Raw genomic sequence first — 27772 nt, 5'->3', positions numbered from 1 at the left:
TGACAATGAAAAATATCTTGGATGGAAAACCTGTCTTGTTTTTATTAATTTATGGTTTAATTGTATTTTTAAATGTTTTAAACTGAAGTGTTTGAATTATTATGTTGTAAGCCGCCCTGAGACACTTAGGTGAGAAGGGCAGGGTATAAATCTTAATATAAATAAATAAATAAATAAAAGTTTATATCTTTGCTACCTAATCTTAAATAGGTACACATATGGCCCGGCCCAACAAGGTCTCATTTATGTCAGATCCAGCCCTCATAACAAATGAGTTTGACACTCCTGGTCCAGAGAATCACAGTCCTGAGTCTCGATGATGAGTATCCAATCCAAGACAAAGACTCTGGATTTGTTACTTTGTTTTGTATATTCTTCTTCAGAACAGGGACTAATATCTGCTAATAAAGCAATCCATTATATCACCTGGAAAACACAACCTTTTTGCCTTTCTCCTCTCTTTGTTTTTTTTCTTGGTGAATCACCTTGCTGTAGTTCATAAGCTTGAAAAACATCTGAGTTAAGTGGTAACGTATGAGTTTATCTGAATACGGAGCCTAATCCTGTCCACATTTGCTCAGCAATAAATCCCGGTGACCAACAGGAATGGACAACTCAAGAAAGTATGCATAGGACTGCACCTTTAATCAGATCTTTTTTTTTGTAGCAGGAACTCCTTTGATTAGTAGGCCACACACCCCTGATGCAGCCATAGCCAATCCTTCTGGAGCTTACAGTAGGACCTGTACTAAGAGCCCTGTAAGCTCTTGGAGGATTGGCTACATTGGGGGGGGGGGGTGCTAATACGCAAAGGAGCTCCTGCTACATAAAAGGGGGTTGGACTAGATGACCCTGGAGGTCCCTTCCAACTCTGTGATTCTACTCTAAAACCCTCCTCCAATCTGATATTTTTTGCAAATAGGAACTCCCTCCTCACTACATTTTTGGCATGAATTGCACCTTGCTGGAGGCAAAAAGCTGCAGAAAGCAGCTGATCCCAGTTTGTGTGATGCCAGATTGGTTTCAGTGACTTCAACACTGATCACAGAATCATGGAGTTGAAAGGGACCTCAAGGGTCATCTAGTCCAACCCCCTGCACAATGCAAGAAACTCACAAACACCTCCCCCTAAATTCACAGGCTGCTCATTGCTGTCAGATGGCCATCTGTTTAAAAACCTCCAAGGAAGGAGAGCCCACCACCTCCCGAGGAAGCCTGTTCCACCGAGGAACCGCTCTAACTGTCAGGAAGTTCTTCCTAATGTTGAGCCAGAAACTCTTTTGATTTAATTTCAATCCATTGGTTCTGGTCCGACCTTCTGACCGAGGGTATGTTGTTTTTTTATAACATGTTTGCCCTGGGAAAGTGAAAGAGGTCACACCCTGGACTTAAAAGTTTTGCAGTAAGCTTTCAAAGTAAAGAAAGTTTCATTCTTGAAAACTCATATTTCTCTGGACTGAATACCAGGTGGGGAAATAGAAAATGCAAGTTAAAACTCTGTGTCGATTTTTGCCCCAGTGGGCCTTGCTGAATCAGTAAGGAACTCAGGTTTAGTAATTTAACAAAAACAGTTTATTGAAGCACAGAACACTGTTCTCCTCGGAGGGGGGGGGGGGGGGGCGGGAACCCTGGATACCAGAGTCACATGAATCCTCAGATAAGAATCAGTACACAGAGTGATAGTCAAAGCTATGGTAACCAGGCAGCTAGACTACTGCAATGCATTCTAGATGGGTCTTTCTTTAAAAGTCATAATTCTCACCTGGTACAGAATGCAGCTATTTGATTATTTTTCAGAGTCTGGCACAAAACAAATATGATACACATTGCTCCTTTAGAGGCTGTTGGTTCATTTCATAGTCCTTGCCGTTACCTACCAAGTTTTACCAGTCGCCACTCTTGCTTTTATACCCTGCAAACACTTTGCTCGTTTTAGCAAAGATAATGGAGAGACTGACAGGGATGCATAGAAAAGGATTCTCTCTTGTGGCTGCCCCTTGAAGGAATGGCCTTTTCGATGAGGTCAAGAAGGCTCCCACAATTTTAGCATTCCATGAAAAGCATGAAACAGAATGGTTTATAAGGGCATTTTCAAGACAAGATTCAGATTGCAGATTGAGGCATGGAAAAAAATTAACCAGTTTTACTGCATTGTGTATTGTATATACTGCACTTCTTTCTACTTTCTTACTCAAATTTACTTTCATGTAAAGCCTTTCCACACCCCAGGCATTTCTATGTTTTCTCCCCTGTGTGAATTCTCTGATGGGAAGCAAGACTGTTACTCTGACTGAAGCTTTTCGGACACACCAGTCATTTGTATTTGTTCTCCGCTATGTGAATTCTTTGATGGGAATTTAAATGATTCTTCTTCCTAAAGTTCTTCCCGCAGTCCAGGCATTTATATGGTTTTTCCTCTGTGTGAATTCTATGATGGCAAACAAGTGCTGAACTGTGACGGAAGCTCCTTCCACAAGTCAGGCATTTAAATGGTTTCTCCCCTGTGTGAATTCTTTCATGGGAAGTAAGATTTCCTTTACTCTTGAAGAGCTTTCCACACTCCAGGCATTTATATGCTTTTTCTCCTGTGTGAATTCTTTGATGTAAAGTAGAGCTACTTCTCCGATGGAAGCTTTTCCCACACTCCAGACATTTATATGGTTTCTCCCCTGTGTGGATTCTTTGATGGCAATTAAGATATGTACTACATCTGAAGCTTTTCCCACACTCCAGGCATTGATATTGCTTCTCCATTGTATGAATTCTTTTATGGTAAACAAGTGCTGAACTGTGACGGAAGCTCTTTCCACAAGTCAGGCATTTAAATGGTTTCTCCCCTGTGTGAATTCTTTCATGGGAAATAAGATTTCCTTTACTCTTGAAGAGCTTTCCACACTCCAGGCATTTACATGCTTTTTCTGTGTGAATTCTTCGATGAAAAGTAACGCTACTTCTCAGATGGAAGCTCTTCCCACAGTCCAGACATGTATATGGTTTCTCCCCTGTGTGAATTCTTTGATGGGAAGTAAGACTTGTACTTCTCTTGAAGTCCTTCCCACACTGCAGGCATTTATATGGTTTCTCCCCTGTGTGAATTATTTGATGGCAAGTAAGAAGTGTACTACTTTTGAATCTCTTCCCACACTCCAAGCATTTATATGTTTTTCCTGTGTGACTTCTTTGATGGGAACTAAGTTGGTCACTCCGAGTGAAGCTTTTCCCACACTCCAGGCATTTATAAGGTTTCTCCACGATGTGAATTTTTTGATGGGTTGTAAGTTCCGAACTAGTAGCAAAGTTTTTTCCACACTTCCGGCATATATATGGTTTCTCCTCTGTGTGACTTCTTTGATGGCTTGGGCTTCTCCAGATACTTTTCCCAAGCTCCAGGAAATTATATGGTTTCTCCCTTCTGTGAATTCTCTGATGAGGAATAAGACTTGGGCTTCTCCTGATGCTTTTCCCAAGCCCCAGGCAATTATATCGTTTCTCCCTTCTGTGAATTCTTTCATGGGGAATAAGATGTATATGACTTTGGAAGCTTTCTCCACACTCAAGGCATTGATATGGTTTTTCTCTTGTGTGTAATATTTGGTGGTAAGCAAGGCTTGGACTGTGACTGAAGTTCTTCCCACACTCCGGGCATCTATATTTTTTCTCCTCTGTTTGCATTCCTTCGGCACCTTCTGCTGAAAGAAAGAGAAACCTATCATGAACATTGTGGGGGAAAATGGAGCACAAACATTAGGGAATGAACATAAGAGAAGCCATGTTGGATCAGGCCAATGGCCCATCCAGTCCAACACTCTGTGTCACACAGTGGCCAAAAAAAACAGGTGTTATCAGGAGGTCCACCAGTGGGGCTAGAAGCCCTCCCACTGTGCCCCCCAAGCACATAAGAATACAGAGCATCACTGCTCCAGACAGAGCATTCCAACAATACGCTGTGGCTAATAGCCACTGATGGACCTCTGATCCGTATTTTTATCCAATCCCCTCTTGACGCTGGCTATGCTTGTAGCCGCCACCACCTCCTGTGGCAGTGAATTCCACGTGTTAATCACCCTTTGGGTGAAGGACTTCCTTTTACCAGTTCTAACCCAACAGCTCAGCAATTTCATTGAATGTCCACGAGTTTCATTGAATATCCACGAGTTATGAAATAAGTTAACCTTTGTAGAGAGTACAAGTTTTAAAGACTTTTAGTCTAGACACACGTTCAAGTCTCCCTTGGGAATATGGCCTGTGACACCCTCCACTGTACTGACTGATCAGATGTTTGTGGCAGAGAAAGAGAAATATCATTACTGTGGGAGAGTTACTCTTTCCCTGACACAAACTGCAAACAACAAAGGGACAAGTCCTCCCTGCCAAACTGGGAATGACTTGTCCTATCCTCAGAAGGGCACTCCACAAGGTGAGAGGATAACACACAAATCCAGGGGTTTTTGTTTGTAGCAGGAATGCCTTTGTATATTAGGCCACACGCCCCTGACACAGCCAATCCTCCAGGAGTTTATAGTAGGCCCTGTACTAAGAGCCCTGTAAGCTCTTGGAAGATTGGCTACATCAGGGGTATGTGGCCTAATATGCAAAGGAGTTCCTGCTACAAAAAAAGTCCTGCTCCTTTGCATATTAGGCCACACACCCCTGATGTAGCCAATCCTCCTGGAGCTTACAGTAGGCCCTGTGAGAAGAGCCCTGTAAGCTCTTGGAGGCTTGGCTACATCAGGGCAGCGTGGCCTAATATGCAAAGGAGCAGGACTCCTGCTACCCCCCCCCCCCAAAAAAAGCAATGCGCACATCATTACTCTACCACTGCCATACAAAAAAGGTAGAGGGGTCCACCAAAAGGATTCAGCTCAGGTACCTAAAAAAATGAAAAGGTCGCGTTTACATTCAAAAAGAGAAGCCAGCCTTGAAGATAACTCCTCTCCCAATTTACTGTGAGATGTTCCACCAGCAGAAAGAGGGATAGCAGTCAATCTCATTCTGTTGCCGTAGGGGGAAGTGCTCCTGCCTCCCATGGGGGCCACGGGATCACCCAGAGTCTGTGCCACATCTGGCTCAGTTCAGATGCCCCTTGACTGGCAATCACCCCCTCCTTGATACACAAGATATCTTCTCTGCACCCTCCCTTTTTCCCTATTAACACTACTTCTGAACATAAGAACAAAAGAGAAGCCAATGGCCCATCCAGTCCAACACTCTGTCACACAGTGGCCAAAAAAATCCAGGAGCCATCAGGAGGTCCACCAGTGGGGCCAAAACACTAGAAGTCCTCACAGTTGCCCCTCCCAAGCACTAAGAATACAGAGCATCACTTGCCCCAGACAGAGTTCCAACAATATGCTGTGGCTAATAGCCATTGATGGTATAGCTTTACTCTGCTCAGGTAAGACCTCACCTGGAGTATTGTGTTCAGTTTGGGGCACCACATTTAAAGAAGGATATAGACAAGCTGGAACGGGTCCAGAGGAGGGCGACGAAGATGGTGAGGGGTCTGGAGACCAAGTCCCATGAGGAAAGGTTGAAGGAGCTGGGGATGGTTAGCCTGGAGAGGCGGTGGCTGAGAGGTGATATGATCACCATCTTTAAGTACTTGAAAGGCTGTCATATAGAGGATGGTGTGGAATTGTTTTCTGTGGCCCCAGAAGGTAGAACCAGAACCAATGGGTTGAAATTAAATCAGAAGAGTTTCCGACTCAACATTAGGAAGAACTTCCTGACCGTTAGAACGGTTCCTCAGTGGAACAGGCTTCATCAGGAGGTGGTGGGCTCTCCTTCCTTGGAGGTTTTTAAACAGAGGCTAGATGGCCATCTGATAGCAATGAAGATCCTGTGAATTTAGGGGGAGGTGTTTGTGAGTTACTTGCATTGTGCAGGGGGTTGGACTAGATGAGCCTAGAGGTCCCTTCCAGCTCTATTCTATGACTTCTGCTACGTTTATTCAATCCCCTCTTGAAGCCAGCTATACTTATAGCTGCCACCACCTCCTGTGGCAGTGAATTGCACGTATTAATCACCCTTTGGGTGAAGAAGTATTTTCTTTCATCTGTTCTAACCCAACTGCTCAGCATGTTCCTTGGGATACTAAATCAGCTTCTTGACTGGCTGCTCCAGGTCTTTGTGAAATTGACTGTCAATAGGAGGACATGAATCTTCATTAAGGTTTAAAATACGTCAGGAAAGCAAGGCTATCCTCTTTGAAATGCTGAATTTGACTTTGGTCTTGTGTATGGCTGGCATGTTTATGTTGCAGGCCCTTCAGAATCATATTCATTCATAAGAACATAAGAGAAGCCATGCTGGATCTGGCCAATGGCCCATCTAGTCCAACACTCTGTGTCACACAGTGGCCAAAAAAACCAGATGCTATCAGGAGGTCCACCAGTGGGGCCAGGACACTAGAAGCCAGGTCCGCCAGTGGGGCCAGGACACTGTTGCCCCCACCCCAAGCAGCAAGAATGCAGAGCATCACTGCCCCAGACAGAGAGTTCCAACAATATGTTGTGGCTAATAGCCACTGATGGACCTCTGCTCCATATGTTTACCCAATCCCCTTTTGAAGCTGTCTATGCTGGCAGCCATCACTATCTCCAGCGGCAGTGAATTCCATGCGTTAATCACCCTTTGGGTGAAGAAGTGCTTCCTTTTATCAGTTCTAACCCGACTGCTCAGCAATTTCATGGAGTGCCCACGACTTCTCGTATTGTGAGAAAGGGAGAAAAGTTCTTCTTACACCACTCTGTAATTGTGGCAGGGAGATCAAAGATGTTAATTGGAGAGATGTAGCTTTGTGTCTGTGTAGTTCTGTGGCAAAGCACACTCTTTACATAGAATAGGTACCAGGTTAAGCACTAGCACCTCCGGTTCAAGAAATTGCAGAGAATATCTGGAAACCAAGTCCTATAAAGAAAGGCTGAGGAAGCTGGGCATTTTTAGCCTGGAGAGGAGACAACTGAGAGATATGATCACCATCTTCACGTACTCAAAGAGCTGTCTTACAGAGGATGGTGCAGAATCGTTTTCTGTTGCCCCAGAAGGTAGGACCAGAACCAAAGGGTTGAAACTAAATCAGAAGAGTTTCCTGATCAACATTAGGAAGAACTTCCTGACAGAGCGGTTTCTCAGTGGAACAGGCTTCCTCAGGAGGTGGTGGGCTCTCCTTCCTTCGAGGTTTTTAAACAGAGAGGCTAGATGGCCATCTGACAGCAATGCAGCAATGTGAATTTAGGGGGAGGTATTTGTGAATTTCCTGCATTGTGCAGGGAGTTGGGACTAGATGAGCCTGGAGGTCCCTTCCAACTCTATGATCCCTTCCCCCCCCAAGATAACGCCCTTGTAGTCCACAAATGTAGATAAATAACCTGTAGGGTGTCATCTGGGTTTTAAAAAGCCTTTTAAATTGAATTTGCTATGCAATTTTCCTTTTTTAAACTTGAATTTGCTATGCAATTTTACTTCTTTATGTTGTTTTTATGATTTCCGTTGTACACTGCCTAAAGCCCAGAGAAAGCCAGAATGGGGCGATTAATCAAGTGCAAATAATGACGACAATAACAATAATGATAATGATGGTGGCTGATTTGTTTTCAGTCCCCTTCCTAATAATCCCCAGCATAGCATTTGCCTTCTTAATTGCAGTTGCACACTGAGTCAACATCTTCCTTATCTACCACCAGGGGTGGAATTCTAGCAGGAGCTCCTTTGCATATTAGGCCACATACCCCTTATGTAGCCAATCCTTCAAGAGTTTACAAGGCTCTTTGTTGTAAGCACTTGGAAGATTGGCTACCTCAGAGGGGTGTGGCCTAATATGCAAAGGAGCTCCTGATAGAATTCCACCCATCTACCATGACTACCTACCTTCAGCCTCCCCCTTCTCTAACATGTCAACACCTGTGCTCGTTTAAAAGGCAACAATGCAGCCTCCATAGAGACTACAGAGGCATATGTAGAATGTCTTTTTAATACCCAGTAAAGAGACCTATTGCTGGGGAAAGGCATTCGCTCACACACCCTTTCAGCAACCTCTGACCTTCCCTCCCTTGCATCAATTGCTTGCAGACCTGATAACAGCCCCAGACCAGACAGTGGAAACCAGTGACTTGACAACAGCAGAAGAAAATTTCACATTTTATTTAATTTTTCAATTTATATCCCGCCCTATCCCGCAAGCGGGCTCAGGGCGGCTTACAACATTCAAAACTTTACATGTTTTTATAGTTTGAAGTTACTAGTGCAACTCTGCCTAGAACAGGGAGTTCCAACTTTTTTGAGCCAGAGGGAAGAAAGAAATGTGTCCAAACTGGATAGATTTGCAGAAACTGTATCAATATCTCCCTGGTCTTCCGAGGTCATCTGCCACAAATTGGGAACCATTGCTCTAAAAGTCTGATAGTGCCTTTGAAACCACTGCAATTTTCCAGGATTTAAGCTCTCGGGATGTTTAGCCTGGAGAGGCGGTGGCTGAGAAGCGATATGATCACCATCTTCAAGTACTTGAAGGGCTGTCATAGAGAGGATCAAGTGGAATTGTTTTCTGTGGGCTCAGAAGTTAGGACCAGAACCAATGGGTTGAAATTAAATCAAAATAATTTCCAGCTCAACATTAGGAAGAACTTCCTGATCGTTAGAACGGTTCCTCAGTGGAACAGGCTTCCTCCTTGGGAGGTGGTGGGCTCTCCTTCCTTTGAGGTTTTTAAACAGAAGCTAGATTGCTCTGTATGGCGAACTTTCCACCGGCCATCGAAATAGAGGGGCACCAAAGAAGAGGTACAAGGACTCCTTGAAGAAATCCCTTGGCACCTGTCGCATCAACCATCACCAGTGGTCTGACCTAGCCTCAGATCGCAAAGCATGGAGGCACACCATCCACCAGGCTGTCTCTTCCTTTGAGAACGCACGCATAGCTGGTCTTGAGGACAAAAGGAGATTGAGGAAGAATCGCACTGCTACAGCACCAACCCCAAATCAGACTTTTCCCTGCAGCCACTGTGGCCGGATCTGCCTGTCCCTCATTGGTCTTGTCAGCCACCAGCGAGCCTGCAGCAGACGTGGACTACTGCACCCTTCTTAAATCTTCGTTCGCGAAGTCAAGCCGAGAGAGAGAGAGAGAGAGATGGCCATCTGACAGCAGTGAAGATCCTGTGAATTTAGGGGGAGGTGTTTGTGAGTTTCCTGCAATGTGCAGGAGGTTGGACTAGATGACCCAGGAGGTCCCTTCCAACTCTATGATTCTATGACGAGCTGAGCTCATTTTGTCAGATAGGAATGAGAAAGAAGATCCATTGACCCTTCTCTCTGGCTCAGAAGGGTGGGAGGGGGATAGCCAAGAAGGGCCACTGGAAGCAGAGATGCCACAAAGTCTGACTGACCAAATGAGCTTTAACCTGTGAATACTTCTGTTCATGGAAATTTCCTTTGTCTTTTTCCTTGGTCTTTCAGGTGCTAGCTCTCCGCTTTCCTGTTTTCTTTAGGAAGTCCTTTTGCCTGGTTAGAGTGGTGAGAATGGAATGAGGTCCAATTAGAAACAAACAGAGGGTGCATGGCCTTTTCCCACTCCACTGGGCCCTGGCTCTGAGCACTCAAAAATTTCCTTTGCTGTGTGGATTCTTAGATGCTTTCGAAGACTGCCACTCTGACTGAATCTCTTTCCACACTCTGAGCACTGAAAAGGTTTCTCCCCTTTGTGGGTTCTTAGATGCTGCTGAAGGTGGCTACTCCGACTGAATCTCTTTCCACACTCTGAGCATTCAAAAGGTTTCTCCCCTCTGTGGGTTCTTTGATGCCGCTGAAGAGTGCAATTCCTACTGAATTTATTTCCACACTCTGAGCATTCAAAAGATTTTTCCCCCGTGTGGGTTCTTCGATGGAGTAGAAGATTCCCACTATGACCAAATCTTTTACCACACTCTGAACATTCAAAAGGTTTCTCCCCTGTGTGAGTTCTTTGATGTTGTTGGAAAACATCACTCCGACTGAATCTCTTTCCACACTCTGAGCATCCAAAAGGTTTCTCCCCTGTGTGGGTTTTTCGATGCTGTTGAAGATGGCAACTCAACCTGAATCTCTTTCCGCACTCTGAGCATTCAAAAGGTTTCTCCCCTGTGTGGATTCTTCGATGCTGTCGAAGATCACGGTTCCTACTGAATCTCTTTCCACATTCTGAGCATGTAAAAGGTTTCTCCCCTGTGTGAGTTTTTCGGTGCAGTCGAAGATTGCGGCTCCTATGGAATCTCTTTCCACACTCGGAGCACTCAAAAGATTTCTCCTCCGTGTGGATCTTTTGATGCTTTTGAAGATTGCCACACGACGAGAATCTCCTCCCACACTCTGAGCATTCAAAAGGTTTCTCCCCTCTGTGGATTCTTTGATGTTGCTGAAGAGTGCTACCATGACTGAATCTCTTTCCACACTTTGAGCATTCAAAAGGTTTCTCCCCTCTGTGGGTTCTTCGATGCCGCTGAAGAGTTCCACTCTGACGGAATCTCTTTCCACACTGATAGCATTCGAAAGGTTTCACCCCTGTGTGGGTTCTTTGATGCTGCTGAAGGATGAAGTTCCTACTGAATCTCTTTCCACACTCTGAGCATTCAAAAAGCTTTTGTGCCGTGTGTATTTTTCTGCGTACAAGAAGTTGTGGTCTGTCTCTGAAGTCCTTTCCACAATAAGACCATTTGCGTGCCTTTGTTATAATGCAGCTTGGAAAAAATACATTACTCTTTCTTCCAATGGACAAAATCATTTCACTCTTGGAGCAGATAAATGGCTTCACTCCTGAATGAGTCCTTTGGGGACCGCTGTGGACTGGGATTACATGGAAGTTCTCTTGTTGGAAAGAGACGGGGTTACCCTCCCTCTTCGCTGTACAGCTTCCTTCCTGGCTCTGTGGTCCATCTCTAGTCCCAAAGTCTCCTATGGCCTGTTCATTCTGGGCTTTTTCCAGGGAGAACCCCTTAAATCCCCCAACTGACTCCTTGACGTCTCCTGCTGGAATAAAGAGGGATCAATAAACTAACTGGGATCATGGTAAGCAACATACACGAAAGGACAAAAATCCTGTCTATACATTAAGAACATTCAAAACTTTTTTTTGTAAATGTGTGTCCATGTTTTACTGAACAAAGTGTATACCAGTGGTGGCCAAACTGGCTCGGGAGCCACATCTGGCTCTTTTGCACATGTTGCGGGGTTCTCGAAGCTCCCAGTACTCCATCAGCCAGCTTGGAGAATTTAGAAGATGATATTGGACTTATATCCTGCCCTAGACTCTGAATCTCAGAGTCTTAGAGTGGTCACAATCTCCTTTACCTTCCACTCCCACCCAAACAAACACCCTGTGAGGTAGGTGGAGCTAAGAGAGCTCTTACAGCAGCTGCCTTTCAAGGACAACTCCTATGAAAGCTATGGCTGACCCAAGGCCATCCAGCAGGTGCAAGTGGAGGAGTGGGGAATCAAACCCGACTCTCCCAGATAAGAGTCCGCGCACTTAACAACTACACCAAACTGGCTCTCATTTGTTTCTTTAAATCACTTCTTCAAGCCAAGCCAGCCAATGGCTTGGAAAATGCATTTAAAGTTGAAGTGGCTTTCTTTCCACCTCTCCCTCCCCATCTATTTTCCTTTCTTTCTTCCTTCCTTCCTTTTTTACGGCTCTCAAACATTTGATATTCCTGTCCTGTGGCTCTCAGACATGACATTTATTCTATGCGGCTCTTATGTTAAGCAAGTTTGGCCACCCCTGGTGTATACCAACTCTAAGAATCTATTTGTACAATAACAATATTAGCAAATGTATATCTCACTGAAATTCATCATACATACAGTCCACCATAGAAATAAGTCCATCTTGAAAGACTTCAAAAGCAGAGTATCCTAAATTTCTACTGGAACAAACGGAGGACACAATCCATATAAATAAGAGTCCAAATAGGTCCAGTGATATTACATTTCTCCCCACTTCCATTGCCTTTCCAAAACCCTGCAGTGTTTCCCCATCAGAACAGGAGGTGGCGCCTGATTTTTTTGGCCACTCTGTGACACAGCGTGTTGGACTGGATGGGCCTTTGGCATGATCCAGTATGGCTTCTCTTATGTTCTTTATGAGCTGCCCTTTCCTTCTCATACCCTTTTGTAGTGGTTAAGTGGGGACTCTTATCTGGGAGAACCGGGTTTGATTCCCCACTCCTCCACTTGCACCTGCTAGCATGGCCTTGGGTCAGCCATAGCTCTGGCAGAGGTTGTCCTTGAAAGGGCAGCTGCTGGGAGAGCCCTCTCCAGCCCCACCCACCTCACAGAGTGTCTGTTGTTGGGGAGGAAGGTAAAGGAGATTGTGAGCCGCTCTGAGACTCTTCGGAGTGGAGGACAGGATATAAATCCAATATCATCATCATCTTCTTCTCTTAGGAGCCTCAACTGCACAATTTGTTTATTTATTTATTTTAATTTTGTACATTTATAGCCCACCCTTTCCTGCGAACGGCTCAGGGCGAATTCCAACAAGCTAAAACATTAAAACCAACAATAAAACATCAAAATAGTTAAAACAATTAAACCAATACATTAAGTCAATCATTTAAGATGGCATGGATGGTAGAAGCACTTGGGGTGTAATTATCGTGGGCAGCCTAAGTTGCTCCAAGATGTCAACAGGATTGGTCCCAAATGAATTGGCAGTCATTGCTGGGAAGCCAGTTGGACGGTGTAGTTTTGTGCTCCTAAAATGACACCATTTCCCACCCCAGGAACTTGATTATAAATGGGATAATTGGTTGTGGTTGATCAAGGAGCCTGCAACCGAAGCTGATAGGACAACCTATAACCTGTAACTGAAGCTGATAGGACAAATACAACAATTCAAGATTCTAAACTTTGTTATGGAAACACTACATACCGTGGTTTGATTTAATGGTATTGGTAATATGCTTATTAAGGCGGGTAAGACAGCTGGCTCCCTTCCTCGAGTGCAGCAATCTGGGAACTGCGTTCCATGCTACGGTCACTCTGAGACTGGACTACTGCAATACCTTCTACATGGGGCTGCCTTTGTCCCAAATCTGGAAACTGCAGTTAGTGCAGAATGTGACAGCCAGATTGCTGTTGGGGCCTTCCATGTAGGAGCACATACAGCCTGGGCTACGAGCACTGCGCTGGCTGCCTGTGGCATACCAGATTTGCTACAAGGTGCTGGTTATTACCTTTAAAGTCCTATATGGACTTGGACCTGTTTACCTTAGGGACTGCCTTTCCCCATATGTTCCCCAGAGAGTACTTCGATCAGGAGCTCAAAATCTGTAGTTGAGCCCCGGTCCAAGAGAGGCAAGACTCAAAACAACATGGTGCAAGAGCCTTCTTTGTTGCCGCCCATTATTGGTGGAATAAATTTCCAGAAGAGCCTTGCAGGATCTTGTCATATGAATATATGAAGCTTTGTTATACTGAATCAGACCCTCAGTCCATCAAAGTCAGTATTGCCTACTCAGATTGGCAGCAGCTCTCGAGGGTCTCAAGCTTAGGTTTTTCACATCTATTTGCCTGGACCCTTTTTAGTTGGAGATGCCGGGGATAGAACCTGGGACCTTCTGCTTACCAAGCAGATGCTCTACCACTGAGCCACCATCTAGTTCCACAAGGCCTGTAAGACCATGATATTACATCTTGCTTTTGACTGTTAACTGTGGAACCAGAAAAAATTATTGCACCACCAAACCTGCTATACCAGGGGTGGCCAAGGGTAGCTCTCCAGATATTCTTTTGCCTACAACTCCCATCAGCCCCAGTCAGCATGGCCAATGGCTGGGGCTGATGGGAGTTGTAGGCAAAAACATCTGGAGAGCTACCGTTGGCCACCCCTGTGCTATGCCATTGCCGAGACCACTAGACGTGAACAGTGCTTGTTAAGATTATTTGATTGCCGCCTACTTATTTCATATAATAATAGTAGGAAGGGACCTCCAGGGTCATCTAGTCCAACCCTATTTATTTGTACTGAAACAGCACCTGTCATTTTTAGTATAATGTATTTATATTAATATTTTATTATTATGAATTGTGAGCTGCCCTGAGCCTACTTCGGCAGGGAGGGTGGGATATAAATCAAATAAAGCCAATATAAAGCCAGTCTGGTGTAGTGGTTAAGTGTGCGGACTCTTATCAGGGAGAACTGGGTTTGATTCCCCACTCATAGAATTACAGAAGGAACTTCCAGGGTCATCTAGTCCAACCCCCTGAACAATGCAGGAAACCCACAAATACCTACCCCAAATTCACAGGATCTTCATCGCTGTCAGATGGCCATCTAGCCTCTGTTTAAAAACCTCCAAGGAAGGAGAGCCCACCACCTCCTGAGGAAGCCTATTCCACTGAGGAATCGCTCTAATGGTCAGGAAGTTCTTCCTAATGTTGAGCCGGAAACTCTTTTGATTTAATTTCAACTCACTGGTTCTGGTCCTACCTTCTGGGGCCACAGAAAACAATTCCACACCATCCTCTCTATGACAGCCCTTCAAATACCTTAAGATGGTGATCATATCACCTCTCAGCTGCCTCCTCTCCAGGTTAAACATCCCCATCTCCTTCAACCTTTCCTCATAGGACTCAGTCTCCAGACCCCTCACCATCTTCGTCACCCTCCTCTGGACCTGTTCCAACTTGTCTATATCCTTCTTAAAATGTGGTACCCAAAACTGAACACAATACTCCAGGTGAGGTCTTACCAGAGCAGAGTAAAGTGATACTATCACATCAAGTGATCCGGACACTATACTTCTGTTGATACATTTGCCTTTTTAGCCACCGCATCACACTGTTGACTCATGTTCAGCGTTTGGTCCACTAAGACCCCTAGATCCTTTTCGCACATACCACTGCTAAGACAAGTCTCCCCCATCCTATAACTATGCATGGGATTTTTCCTACTCCTCCACTTACAGCTGCTGGAATGGCTTTGGGTTAGCCATAGCTAACGCAGGAATTGTCCTTGAAAGGGCAGCTGCTGTGAGAACCCTCTCAGCCCCACCCACCTCACAGGGTGTCTGTTGTGGGGGAAGGAGATATAGGAGATTGTGAGCCACCCTGAGTCTCTGATTCAGCATGGTCAGGGGGCGGGGAGCGAGTGTACACAGAGCCAGCGGCTCTGAGCGTGCCCACTTTCTTCCCAACCTTGTCGAGGCTTTGCAAGCCTCTGCGAGGTCGGGAAGTTAGTGGTACTGGATGCAGAGGGAGAGGGAATGCCTCTTGGCGCCCCAGCCCTGTGGCACCCCTAAGTGGCCATCTAGTTGGCCTACTCCCACATGCCGGCCCTGTTTCCATCCCTAAAATGTGGAATTCACTATCAAAGCAAGTGGTGGCGGCTACAAGAATAGCCAGCTTCGAGAAAGGACCGCAGAAACAGATGGAGCAGAGGTCCATCAGTGGCTACTAGCCAAAATGTATAGATATAACACTACTTCTAGGGAAGTGATGCTCTGTATCCTTGGTGCTTGGAGGACAACTGTGGGAGGGCTTCTGGAGGTCTGGCCCAGTTCGTGGACCTCCTGACGGCACTTGGGTTTTGGCCATTGTGTGTGACACAGAGTGTTGAACTGGATGGGCCACTGGCGTGATCCAACATGGCTTCTCTTATGTTCTTAGACTGATACAGGCCGGGTTGGGAAGTGCCACTACGATGCAAACCCTTAGCTACCTTCACCTATGGCAGGCATCTGGAGGGGCTGATAAAGAGTTTCCAGATCAACATGAGGAAGAACTTCCTGATCGTTAGAGCAGTTCCTCAGTGGAACAGGCTTCCTTGGGAGGTGGTGGGCTCTCCTTCCTTGGAGGTTTTTAAACAGAGGCTAGATGGCTATCTGACAGCAATGAAGATCCTGTGAATTTAGGGGGCGGTATTTGTGAGTTTCCTGCATTGTGTAGGGGGTTGGACTAGATGACCCTGGAGGTCCCTTCCAACTCTATGATTCTATGAAAAGCAAAGCTGGGTCATATCTTAGGAATTGGCACAGAGCGCCTCCTCGGCAGCAGTGTGCCCTTCAATTCAGATGACAAGAGGGTGTCTATTCCATACGACATTGCACAGATCTTTCCTTCTTAACTGAGAAACCAGGCCTCTTCTTACCCTGCTTGCAAGGGAATGTTTTCTTGGAGCAGGGGGAAACAGACTACGCTGCGGACAAAACTACTGTGACAAGGTATCAAAAGGAAGATGAGAAGGAGACGAAGGAGGAGGAGAAGGAAGATGAGGAGGAGGAGAAGGAAGATGAGGAGGAGGTGAAGAAGGAGGAGAAAGAGGAGAAGCAGGGGAAGGAGAAGGAGGAGGAGGAGGAGGAGATGATGATATTGGATTTATATTCCACCCTCCACTCCAAATCTCAGAGTCTCAGAGCAGCTCACAATCTCCTTTATCTTCCTCCCCCACAAAAGACACCCTTTGAGGTGGGTGGGGCTGAGAGGACTCTCACAGCAGCTGCCCTTTCAAGGACAACCTCTGCGAGAGCTATGGCTGACCCAAGGCCATTCCAGCAGCTGCAAGTGGAGGAGCGGGGAATCAAACCCAGTTCTCCCAGATAAGAGTCCGCACACTTAACCACACCAGACTGGCTCTGTAAAACTACTGTGACAAGGTATCAAGTGAACCGGATGAAGGAGGAGGAGGAGGAGGAGACTGAATGTATACCCTGCCCTTCACTTGGAAATCTCAGAGCGGCTTACAGTCCTTTCCGTTCCCCTGCCCACAACAGATACACCATGTAGTAAGCAAGGCTGAGAGAGCTGAGAGAACTGCTCTTGAGAGAATAGCTCTGTAAGAACTTGTGACTGACCGCAGCAGCTGCACGTAGAGAAGTGGGGAATCAAACCCAGTTCTCCCAGATTAGAGTCTGCGCTCTTAACCTCTACACCAAACTGGCTCTCAATAGGCTAACAAGATGTTCACTCAGAGGATGCAGAGCCTGATAGGTCTTCCTCTCTTGCATAAGGTGGAAAAGAACCAGGGAAATCCCACCACCCCTTTGAGGGAGTCCCACAACTCCGAGGATCCCACATCTCAGTAGCTACCGGCTTCTATTAACTGTTTCCAGAGATCTGAGTAAACACCTTTTCGTCCTCTTCTTCTTCCTGGCAGGAGCCAAGATCAAGTCTGGGAGTCAAAAGTTCTCCTTTGCAAGAAACAAAAGCAGGTGAATTGCTCTGGGACTTCTCCATGCAGGATTATTCCAAAGAAGCCTGACCTGAGTCTCCCTTCCTTCTCAGTCAGGAACAACAAGGAAAGAAGCCAAGAACGTTGTTCTAGAAAATATTTTGCCCCTACACATGTATGTAGCAGGTGGAAGACCTGAAAGCAAGCCTGGAAATATCCACTGATGCTTACAGATGTTGCTGCAAACTTGGACCAAAAGTGCCAGTCAGGAATGCAACTTCCATCAAGAGTCAGTCCAGAGGGAAGACAAGAACATAAGAGAAGCCATGTTGGATCAGGCCAATATCCCATCCAGTCTAATACTTTGTGTCACACAGTAGTAAAAAAAAACAGCTGCCATTAGGTCCATCATTGGGGCCAGGACAATAGAAGCCCTCCCACTGTTGCCCGCCCCCCAAGCACCAAGAATACAGAGAAACACTGCCACAGACAGAGAGTTCCAAAGATAAGCTGTGTCTAATAGCCACTGATGGACCTCTGCTCCATATGTTTATCCAATCCCCTCTTGAAGCTGGCTATGCTTGTAGCCACCGCCACCTCCTGTGGCAGTGAATTCCACATGTTAATCACCCTTTGGGTGAAATCCTTCTATCAGTTCTAACCCAACTGCTTAGCAATTTAATTGGATGTCCACGAGTTCTCATATTGTGAGAAAGGGAGAAAAGGACTTCTCTACCTTCTCTATCCCATGCATAATCTTGTAAACCTCTATCATGTCACCCCTCAGTCAACGTTTCTCCAAGCTGAAGAGCCCCAAGCACTTTAAACCTTTCTTCATAGGGAAAGTGCTCCAACCCTTTAATCAGGAAGCAACCACTGAGAACCCACAATCTAGTCCAGAGGTGTCAAACATGCAGCCCAGGGGCCAAATCAGGCCCCTGAGCAATTAGCTGTTGTCTGCTTCCTTCTTCCACTCGCTTCCTTCTGCATCTCAGCTTACTTTGCAAGGTTTGCTCAATCACACAGAAGCTACAGAGCAAAACTTTGATTTTCTCCATTGGTTGAGGCTCCTCCCCCTCCTGGTCCCCTGGGGAGGGCGGGAAAGAGCCAGAGCTTCCTTTGCCCAGTTCCCTGGATCCCCTGGGAGAGATACAATGAAAGCACCTTTAAGGCCAACAAGTGCTAATATCTTAAGCATTTAAGCATTAAGCTTTATTTTAAGTTTCTTTTTAAAAGAAAAAATTTTTAATTATGTTTGTCTGTGTCTTTTAAAAAGTTTATATCTCTGTTACCTAATCTTAAATAGGTATACCCGTGGCCCAGCCTGGCCACACAAGGTCTCATTTATGTCAGATCCGGCCCTCATAACAAATGAGTTCTCCACCCCTGCTCTAGTCTATGCCCCCTCCCCAAGCTCTGAATCAGGAAAGAGTTCTGCCACCTACAATGAGACTCTAAATCCCAGCCAGGCCAGAAAAAAATGGGCTCAGGAAGGCAGAGTTCAGGTTCCATGCTGGACACCAACGTTCCCTCTAAGCTGCGGAGTCTTGTGAGCAAAAATTCTACTTTGTAAGCTACTGGCATCAAAGCTGTGAGCTACTGGCACTGAAGTTGTCAGCTACTGCATAAATTAGTTTGCTCTAGGGCAGGGGTGGCTAACGGTAGCTCTCCAGATGTTTTTTTTTGCCTACAACTCCCATCAGCCCCAGCCATTGGCCATGCTGGCTGGGGCTGATGGGAGCTGTAAGCAAAAAAGATCTGAGGAGCTACCGTTGGCCACCCCTGCTCTAGGCCATTTTTCCTGAGATGAGACAAAAAATGTGTGAGCTGGAGGCTAAAAAAATTGTGAGCTAGCTCACACGAACTCAGCTTAGAGGGGATCCTGCTTGGCACACTGGCTGGCCGTCAACTCCTGCTTCACAAAACCCTCAGAGTGTGCCGATTGCTAACAACAGTCAGGGAGATGAATTCCGTTCGGCATCCATCCACTAAAGTGAAAGAGATCCTTACCCACAGAGGCCACATTCGCAAAATTCTCCAGCATGACTTCCATGGCCAAGACCCTCTGGCCCGGATCCAGCAGCTCCCACTCTTCCCTGGTGAAGTCCACATCCACCTCCTCAAAGGTCACGGGACCTTCTTCCTTGGTCTCTGCTGGCTGCATCATGGCTGCTCCCACGACAGAAGAAAGAGGAGAGGACTCGGGAAGTGGTGTTCCAAAGCCTGGGAGGAAAAGAAAGTCAATCCATTCTTTCAAAAGACTAGAACAGGGTTGGCCAAACTGTGGCTCAGGAGCCACATGTGGCTCTTTTACACATATTGTGTGGCTCTCAAAGCACCCACCATCCTTTTCGGCCAGCTTGGAGATGGCATTTCTCTCTTTAAATCATTTCTCCTAGCCAAGGCAGTTGGTGGCTTGGCGAAAGTATTTGAAGTTAAAGTTGCTTTCTTTCCACCTCTCCTTCCCTCCTCCTTCCCCCCATTTATTTGCTTTCCTCCCTCCCAGTCCCTTCTTGTCTTGTGGCTCTCAAACATCTGACATCCATGTCATGCGGCTCTCAAACATGTTGTTTATTCTATGTGGCTCTTATATTAAGCAAGTTGGCTACCCCTTGACTAGAAATAGCAGTAATGAGCTTCAAGCATCTTGGAACAAAAAACAGAGACATAATATTTATCTCGTGGCTGTTAGAGCTGTTCAGGCACAAGGAATATTTACCTGGTGAGGTTTCCCAACTTGGATCATCCTGCTTGAGGGCCCTGAACTGTGGATTCTGGCAGGTCTTTGCCAGATTCTTTTCTGATTCAGCAAACATCTCCATGAATGGTCCACACACCTGAAACACCACACAGGGGACAAAGAGAGGAGTCAGAGGAAGAAAGATGAGGATTCTGCCCCCCTTCGCCCCCTTTTAAGAGAGCCAGTTTGGTGTAGTGATTAAGTGTGTGGACTCTTATTCGGGAGAACCAGGTTTGTTTCCCCACTCCTCCACCTGCACCTGTTGGAATGGCCTTGGGTTAGCCATAGCTCTCGTAGGCGTTGTCCTTGAAAGGCAGCTGCTGTAAGAGCTCTCTCAGTCCCACTCACCTATTTCCAGAAATTTTGAAGCTTGGACCCCCCCCCCCCCCGTTTTTTCCCATTTTTTTCCAGAAAAAAAAGGAAATTTTCAGAAAAATTGAAAAAAAAAATGCTACATTAGCACTTTTTTTTTCTCTTCCATATTGAAAGTCATTCTGTTACTTTAGGAACAGAAAATATGACTATGGACAATTTTACTTGGCATGAAATTATCACAACTAGCATATTAAAAATATAGTGTATACAAAGAATTATTACAAACAGAATTTACTTTTTAAATAATATTTATTTGTTATTGTAACAAATGGAGCAACAATCTCCTGAACTGTTTGCTAGTTTATGTGGAACAGACAAAAAAACCTCCACAAAACAATTTTTAAAAATCCAGAAGTAACCATTATTCATATTTCCTCTCCACAGTATTAAATAAAAATAAAAAAAGAATTCTCATAAAAAGAATTGAAGAGGGGAGAAGTGTAGGACTAAGTTTCAATGAATGGGCATGATCTAGGACTTGCTTGTCCTCAATGCACAAAAATTAAAACCATCTGATACCATACATTTTTTTTTAGAAATGATTTGGAGAATATTTGAACACCTTCTCTTAAAATATTTTATTCATCATGTTAAAATAAAACGTTCCATAATCAATTTTTTTTCTTTTCATTTCTTCTTTTCAATTTTTCGGAAAAAAACAAAAAAGGCTTCAGGAAAAAAAAACGGGGAAAATTTTTTTTCAGGTTTTTTCTGGGCCTTCACATCTCTACCTCACAGGGTGTCTGTTGTGGGGAAGAAGATAAAGGAGATTGTAAGCCGCTCTGAGACTCTGATTTAGAGCAAAGGGCGGGGTATAAATTTGCGGTCTTCTGCTTCTTTTGCTATCACTGGGGCTAAAATCTGGTTTGGGCTTCCCTCACATCTTGGATCACAACCCAGAAGGGAAAGGAAAGCACTCAAATGCCCCATGCAGCATTTGACCCCTGGAAGAGGCAGCCTAGAGAGGGAGGGAAATCTCATCTGCACAAGAAAGGGGCAGAGATACTTTGGGAAAAGACTGAAGTTGTTGTTGGAATACTTTACTGTGTAGCCTAATTTGAATAGAAAGAGTAATTGTAGGTGGAAAGGGGGCTTGACATATTGTGTGGTGTCAGTTTGTTTATCTGCTGCTGTTGAACTGGCCCCTTCTCTCCTGTGTGCGATCATTCTTTTAATGTCAGTTGAAAAGAAGTAACCAGTGTTCCCTCTAAGCTGAGTTAGTGTGAGCTAGCTCACAGTTTTTTAGCCTTCAGCTCACACATTTTCATTTCAGCTCAGGAAAAATGGCCCTAAAGCCAACAAATTTATTTATTTATTACTTAAGAACATAAGAGAAGCCATGTTGGATCAGGCCAATGGCCCATCCAGTCCAACACTCTGTGTCACACAGTGGCCAAAAACCCCCAAACCCAAGTGGTATCAAGAGATCCACCAGTGGGGCTAGAAGCCCTTCCATTGTGCTCCCCCCAAGCACCAGAATACAGAGCATCACTGCCCCAGAGAGTTCCAACAATAAACTGTGGCTAATAGCCACATATGGGACCACTGCTCCATATGCTTATCCATTCCCCTCTTGAAGCTGTCTATGCTTGTAGCTGCCTCCATCCACCTCCTGTGGCAGTGAATTCAACAAGTTAATCACCCTTTGGGTGAAGAAGGACTTCCTTTTATCCCACCTATTCTACAAAGACTCAAGGCGGCAGAATATGCGGCAGCTCACAACTTTAATGCCAGTAGCTCACAACTTTAATGCCACTAGCTCACAAAGCAGAATAGCACACAAGACTCCACAGCTTAGATAAGGGATGGCCAAACTTGCTTAAAGTACGAGCTACATCGAATAAATGTCAGATGTTTGAGAGCCGCAAGATGGGAAGGAAGGCAAACAGATGGGGGGGGGGGGGAGGAGAAGTGAAAAGAAAGCATCTTTAACTTTACATACCTTCTCCAAGCCTCTGGCTGGCTTGGCTTGGAGAAGTGATTTAAAGAGAGAAACACTGTCTCCAAGCTGGCCAACGGGACAGTGGGGGCTTCAAGAGCCACACAATATATGTGAAAGAGCCACATGTGGCTCCTGAGTCACAATTTGGTCGCCCCTGGCTTAGAGAGAACATTGGAAGTAACTGCTACTGTTTGTAACATAAACATGTTTTCTCTCTCAGATTACTGTTTACTTCACTGTATATAGTTTTTAAACAATGTCCAATGTTACTTAAGCAAATAAGTGTGCTGAATGTTATTACTTTAAACTGGACTCAACTACAGACTCTGCCATAGAAGAAGCGGTGGAATATCCTGCACCTGTTGAGTGAAGGGATGTTGCCCCATAAGGAGGATTAATCAGAGAATCATAGAGTTGGAAGGGACCTCCAGGGTCATCTAGTCCAACCCCCTGCACACTGCAGGAAACCCACAAACACTTCCCCCTAAATTCACAGGAGCTTCATCGCTGTCAGATATGCATCTAGCCTCTGTTTAAAAACCTCCAAGCAAGGAGAGCCCACCATCTCCCGAGGAAGCCTGTTCCACTGAGGAATCGCTCTAACTGTCAGGAAGTTCTTCCTGATGTTGAGCCGGAAACTCATTTGATTTAATTTCAACCCATTGGTTCTGCTCCTACCTTCTGGGGCCACAGAAAACAATTCCACACCATCCTCTATATGACAGCCCTTCAAGTACCTGAAGATGGTGATCATATCACCTCAGCCGCCTCCTCTCCAGGCTAAACATCCCCAGCTCCTTCAAATAGTTGGCATATTCATATAAAGAAGATGAAGAAGAAGATATTGGATTTATATCCCGCCCTCCACTCCAAAGAGTCTCAGAGCGGCTCACAATCTCCTTTACCTTCCTCCCCCTCAACAGACACCCTGTGAGGTGGGTGGGGCTGAGAGGGCTCTCACAGCAGCTGCCCTTTCAAGGACAACCTCTGCCAGAGCTATGGCTGACCCAAGGCCATCCCAGCAGGTGCAAGTGGAGGAGTGGGGAATCAAACCTGGTTCTCCCAGATAAGAGTCCACACACTTAACCACTACACCAAACTGGCTATAATATAATAAAGAGAATATATATACCGCCCTAACAGTTCTCAGATACTTTTGCCTTGTCTTGATGAACCTGACTCACCTGCTCTTTCTCTTTCTCTGCCTGGCTCAGGAGGAATCCTTCTGCCAGGGCCACCGCCTGGGAACTGGTCTCCGGCCTGCATTCCCTCACCCAGCTCTCCATCTCCGGGGGCAGGATGGCCAGGAACTGCTCCAGGATCACCAGGTCCAGCATCTCCTTCTTGCTGTGCTTTTCGGGCTTCAGCCAATGGTTGCAAAGTTGGTGGAGGCGGCTGCATGCATCTCGGGGGCCCTCAGCCTCCCGGTAACGGAATCGCCTGAACAGTTGGCGCTGCGCCTCCAAGTCAAGGGCATCCTTGCCCAGAAAGCTTCTTGGCCTTGTTTTCTCCCACAGTTCCCTGGCACCCAAGTTTTTCCGTAGTCCCATTCCAGCTTCAGAGGCTTTCTTGCCTACCATATGCATGTGCCTGAGCACTATCTGCCACAGAGGAAAAGGTTCTCCTTGCTCTTCTGCCTCTTTTGCTCCTAGGCCGGAGACTTCTGCTGCTGAGAACCCCCAAGTTGGGTGGGTCTTTCCTGGCCACAAGTTCTAATGCTAGCAACAAGAGCGGAGGCCAAAGCAGGTGCTTCCCACTATCGCCTGGAGCTCCTTCCTGAAGAGAAAAAGAAAAGCCAACTGTAAGACTCAGAAAGAGTGTATATATAAATTTTTTTGCCACTGTGTGACACAGAGTGTTGGACTGGATGGGCCATTGGCCTGATCCAACATGGCTTCTCTTATGTTCTTATGAGTGGGGAATCAAATCCGGTTCTCCCAGAAAAAAGTCGGCACACTTAACCACTACCCAAAACTGGCTCTCAGTCCTCTCTTTGCTTGCTGCAGAGCAGGGGTGGCCAAACTTAACGTAAAAGCCACACAGAATAAACATCAGATGTTTGAGAGCCACAAGACATGAACATCAGATATTTGAGAGCTGTAAGGAAAGAAGCCAAATAGATGGGGGAGGGAGAGGCAGAAAGAAAGCAACTTTAACTTTAAATACGTTCTCCAAGCCATCGGCTGGTTTGGCTTGGAGAAGTGATTTAAAGAAAGAAATGCCTTCTCCAAGCTGGCCAGCAGGGTGGTGGGGGCTTCAAGAGCCACACAATATGTTCGAAAGAGCCACATGTGGCTCCCGAGCCAGTTTGGCCACCCCTGCCTCAGAGCAAGCACCCCCTCTCCCTCCACCCTCCCACCTAGATCCGGGCCCTGCTTCCAGACGCTCCCCTCACCATTCCTTTTAGTGCATCCTTGCTCAACCAGGGCTTGGAGAAAACAGCAGCTCCCCCCCACCCCCCACACATGCTTACCCGGGGAGGGCCCAGAGCCAGCGGCTGCCCAAAGAAAGGTGGGGAACTGGAGCAGGAGACAGCGGCAGAAAAGACAGGTTGGAGAAGAAAAGCAGCGAGGCCGGAAGGGGGAAGAGGAAGCGAGCGAACCTGGGAAAGCGGTGGCTGCCTGGGGGAGGGAAGGGAAGGGAAGGAGGCGGGTAGAGGGGCTGGGCTGCAAAGGGGAACCTCCCAGGAAGGAGGGGAGGGAGAGAAACAGGGAGCTATGAGCCCAGCTTGGAGGAGGAGGAGGAGGACTGCCCGCCCGCCTGCCCCCCCCCACTAGTGCAAGGGAATTTTCATGATTGCAACCCCCCCCCCCTTGGAATCAGCTTCAAGGTAGCTGCTTTACTGCAAAGAAACTTCAAGAACAGAATGGAGAAATTGCTGAATTACGAATTATTATGAAACTTGGAACAAACCCCTCCCCAGGACTGAATAGGGATATTGGTTTTTTAATCTTATTACATATGCGAAACCCACTCTCAGTGAGTATAGCTATATATCCACAGTATTCCAATGCATTTCTCTTTTATAATAGTGTATCAGAATAATGTTTTATATTGACATACTCAAATAAGAGATATTAGCTAATCATCTCATTACATATACCTAACCTATGTTCATTTTATGTATTCTTGTTTTCTAACGGCAGACTAGAATGATGTTTATAATGTATAGATTGTATAAGTAAATTAGGTAGCATAAAACTAGCAAATACATGTCCTTCTGCGATTTGCAAAAACACCAATTGGCAGGGAACTTTATTACCTTTTATGGCTATCCTGACCAAATGGCCAAGCCACACTGCTTTATCATGTGACCACAGCCAGTTTGCACTCTTAAACAACAAACTGCATGTATTTCAGCCCACAGTACCTGATCCCCTGATCTGATGAAGTGTGCTTACAGAGCACATGAAAGCTTAAGTTCTCAATAAAACTTGGTTGGTCTTAAAAGGTGCAAGGATTCCTGCTTTGTTCAACTGCTTCAGATCAACACGGCTGCCCTCTTCGATCTACACCAGTTTAGGGGACCAGGATTTCCAAAGGGAAAAGCGGGGGGGGGGGGGCTCTGACCCGCCCACATCAACTTCTCAAAGTGCAAAAGAGGAGGACCCAGTTGCATTGGGTGGGAGGAGGTCGAGTCCTTTGCTTTTGCTCCAGTGGCTCTTCCAGGTGCAAGAAGAGGGACGGGGTGAAGTGTGTGTGTGGGGAGAACTTCTCCCTGCAATTCCCTGCTGCACCCCGCCCGCCTCCCTCTCCGCTGTGGGCCTTGCATTGCAATTTGCAGACCTCCGCCCCATAGGTCTGTCTCCCCCCTCCAGCCCCCTTAGACTCACCAGATCCCCCCCCCCCTGCTCCGCAAGCATTAGAACAGCAGCTGTCCCGGAAGCACAGAGGCCGCATCTGCAATGAATGCTCTCCCCCCCCTTTGTGTGCCTCTCTAGGACTGCAAACTCTTTCACCTTAACACTTGGTGAGCATCTCCACGCTCACCACCATAAACGAAAAAGGGACCCACCTGGGAGAGGGAAGCGCTGCTTCCACGGGAAAGACCTCTCCTGTGACTCTAAAAGAAATTCTGCCTAGAAAGCAGAATTACAGCACAAATATAGAGAATGCTCATTGGGTTGCAATCAGTGTTCCCTCTAAGTGGAGTTTGCATGAGCTAGCTCACAGATTTTTAGCCTCCAGCTCACACCGTTTTGTCTTAGCTCAGGAAGAAATGGCCCCAGAGCACAATAATTTATGCAGTAGCTCACAGTTTTAATGCCAGTAGCTCACAAAATAGAATTTTTGCCCACAAGACTCTGCAGCTTAGAGGGAACATTGGTTGCAACTGCTTATAATTCATCAATTTTATTGCTTTTGTGTGTATTTTCTGTTGTGCACGTGTTTTGTACACATGTTGTAGAGCCTGGCATTGGCCAGGATGAGGCGATTCAATAATAATAATAATCCAGCAGACAAGAGTCAACCTGTACAGTGCTTATTTTTAACTGGACTATAGATTATGAGGAATACCCCCCCCCACACACACACACACAAACACAAATTCTCTGATAATCATTGAGAACTTTTGCCTCCCTGTAAAAAAGACGGTGCTTTACCCTTTCTGAGGCCAGGTGTTTGGAGTCACTGTGGTGGCTGGAGGATCACCTTAACAGAATGAATGAACTCTGCACTTGTTTTTCTTTTCTTTTCCCCTTTTGAATCTAGCCATAGCATAACATTTGTTGCATAAGGCCTAAGTCCATGATAAATAGGACACATCAAAACAACTACCACTAAAGCAGGATCATATTGTTAAAAACCTATAAAACACACAAGTAATAAGGCCCCTTGTGGGAAGAAATACAGTGGGTGCTAGAAATTTGTTATGGGTAAGTTTCATGGCAGGGGGGAGAGGACTGGGGAGGGAAGGGAAAGCTAGAGGGAGGGCAAGGTATATTGAGAAGGCAGGTGTTAGGAAGGAAAATTGAGATAGTGGAGAAATGTGGGGTAGGTTATCAGAGAAAGGAGACATCTTGAGTAAGAAGGGAGGGGGCAAAAGAGATGGGGTAGACTGCTTTCCATTTCCTCCCCCCTCTCTGCTGCCTCTACCTAGGAAAAGGGCAGTCTTTCTCTGCAGTGGGGACCAAAGCAACTCCCATTATTCTCCTCTGCCCCTTTTGATTCTCACAACAACCCTGTGAAGTAGGTTAGGCTAAAAGTATGTGTGTGGTCTGAAATCACTCAGTCAACTTTCACAGTAGGAACTTGGGTCTGGCAGATTCTGCTCTGAAACGCTGACTGCCACATCACAATGGCTGTCATAGTGGGGCTGCAGCTTAACAATGGCTGTCATAGGGGGGCTACTGCTGAACAGGAGCAAGTAGGGGTAGTTAAGTCATGCCAGTGAAGTGGCATCAAGTTACCCAGAGGGTGCTGCCAGGCCTAGGGTAGGAAACCTCCAGGTGAAGGCTGAAGATCTCCTGGTATCACAACTGAACTCCAGACAACAGATTTCTTCCTCCTTGGAGAAAATAACTACTTTGGCAGGTGGACTCTATGGCATTATATTCAGCTGGGGCCTCTCCACACC

At 46.0% G+C, this 27772-nt stretch overlaps 2 protein-coding genes across 3 annotated transcripts in view; one reads left to right on the top strand and one right to left on the bottom strand.

Annotated features, from left to right (window-relative positions):
• Nucleotides 1-27772, top strand: part of LOC132571225 (zinc finger protein 709-like) — a 1224940-nt gene that overhangs the window by 621435 nt on the left and 575733 nt on the right. The gene's annotated exons all lie outside the window — the stretch shown is intronic.
• On the bottom strand, nucleotides 1550-26075 carry LOC132571259 (zinc finger protein 883-like). 2 transcript variants are annotated; one of them, XM_060238008.1, is made up of 5 exons: nucleotides 26028-26075; nucleotides 23379-23970; nucleotides 19857-19974; nucleotides 19148-19360; nucleotides 1550-3689 (listed from the first exon to the last, which is right to left on the bottom strand). In XM_060238008.1, exons 2-5 carry the CDS (start codon nucleotides 23778-23780, stop codon nucleotides 2314-2316), a joined length of 2109 nt encoding a protein of 702 aa, XP_060093991.1. In that variant the 5' UTR covers nucleotides 23781-23970; nucleotides 26028-26075; the 3' UTR covers nucleotides 1550-2313. The 2 variants fall into 2 exon arrangements, with proteins under 2 accessions (XP_060093991.1, XP_060093992.1); XM_060238009.1 differs by lacking the exon at nucleotides 26028-26075 and adding an exon at nucleotides 24668-24835.

This window comes from Heteronotia binoei, chromosome 5 (assembly GCF_032191835.1).
Source record: "Heteronotia binoei isolate CCM8104 ecotype False Entrance Well chromosome 5, APGP_CSIRO_Hbin_v1, whole genome shotgun sequence".
Classification (NCBI taxonomy): Eukaryota; Metazoa; Chordata; class Lepidosauria; order Squamata; family Gekkonidae; genus Heteronotia; species Heteronotia binoei.
This window is presented reverse-complemented; position numbering and strand designations above follow the sequence as displayed.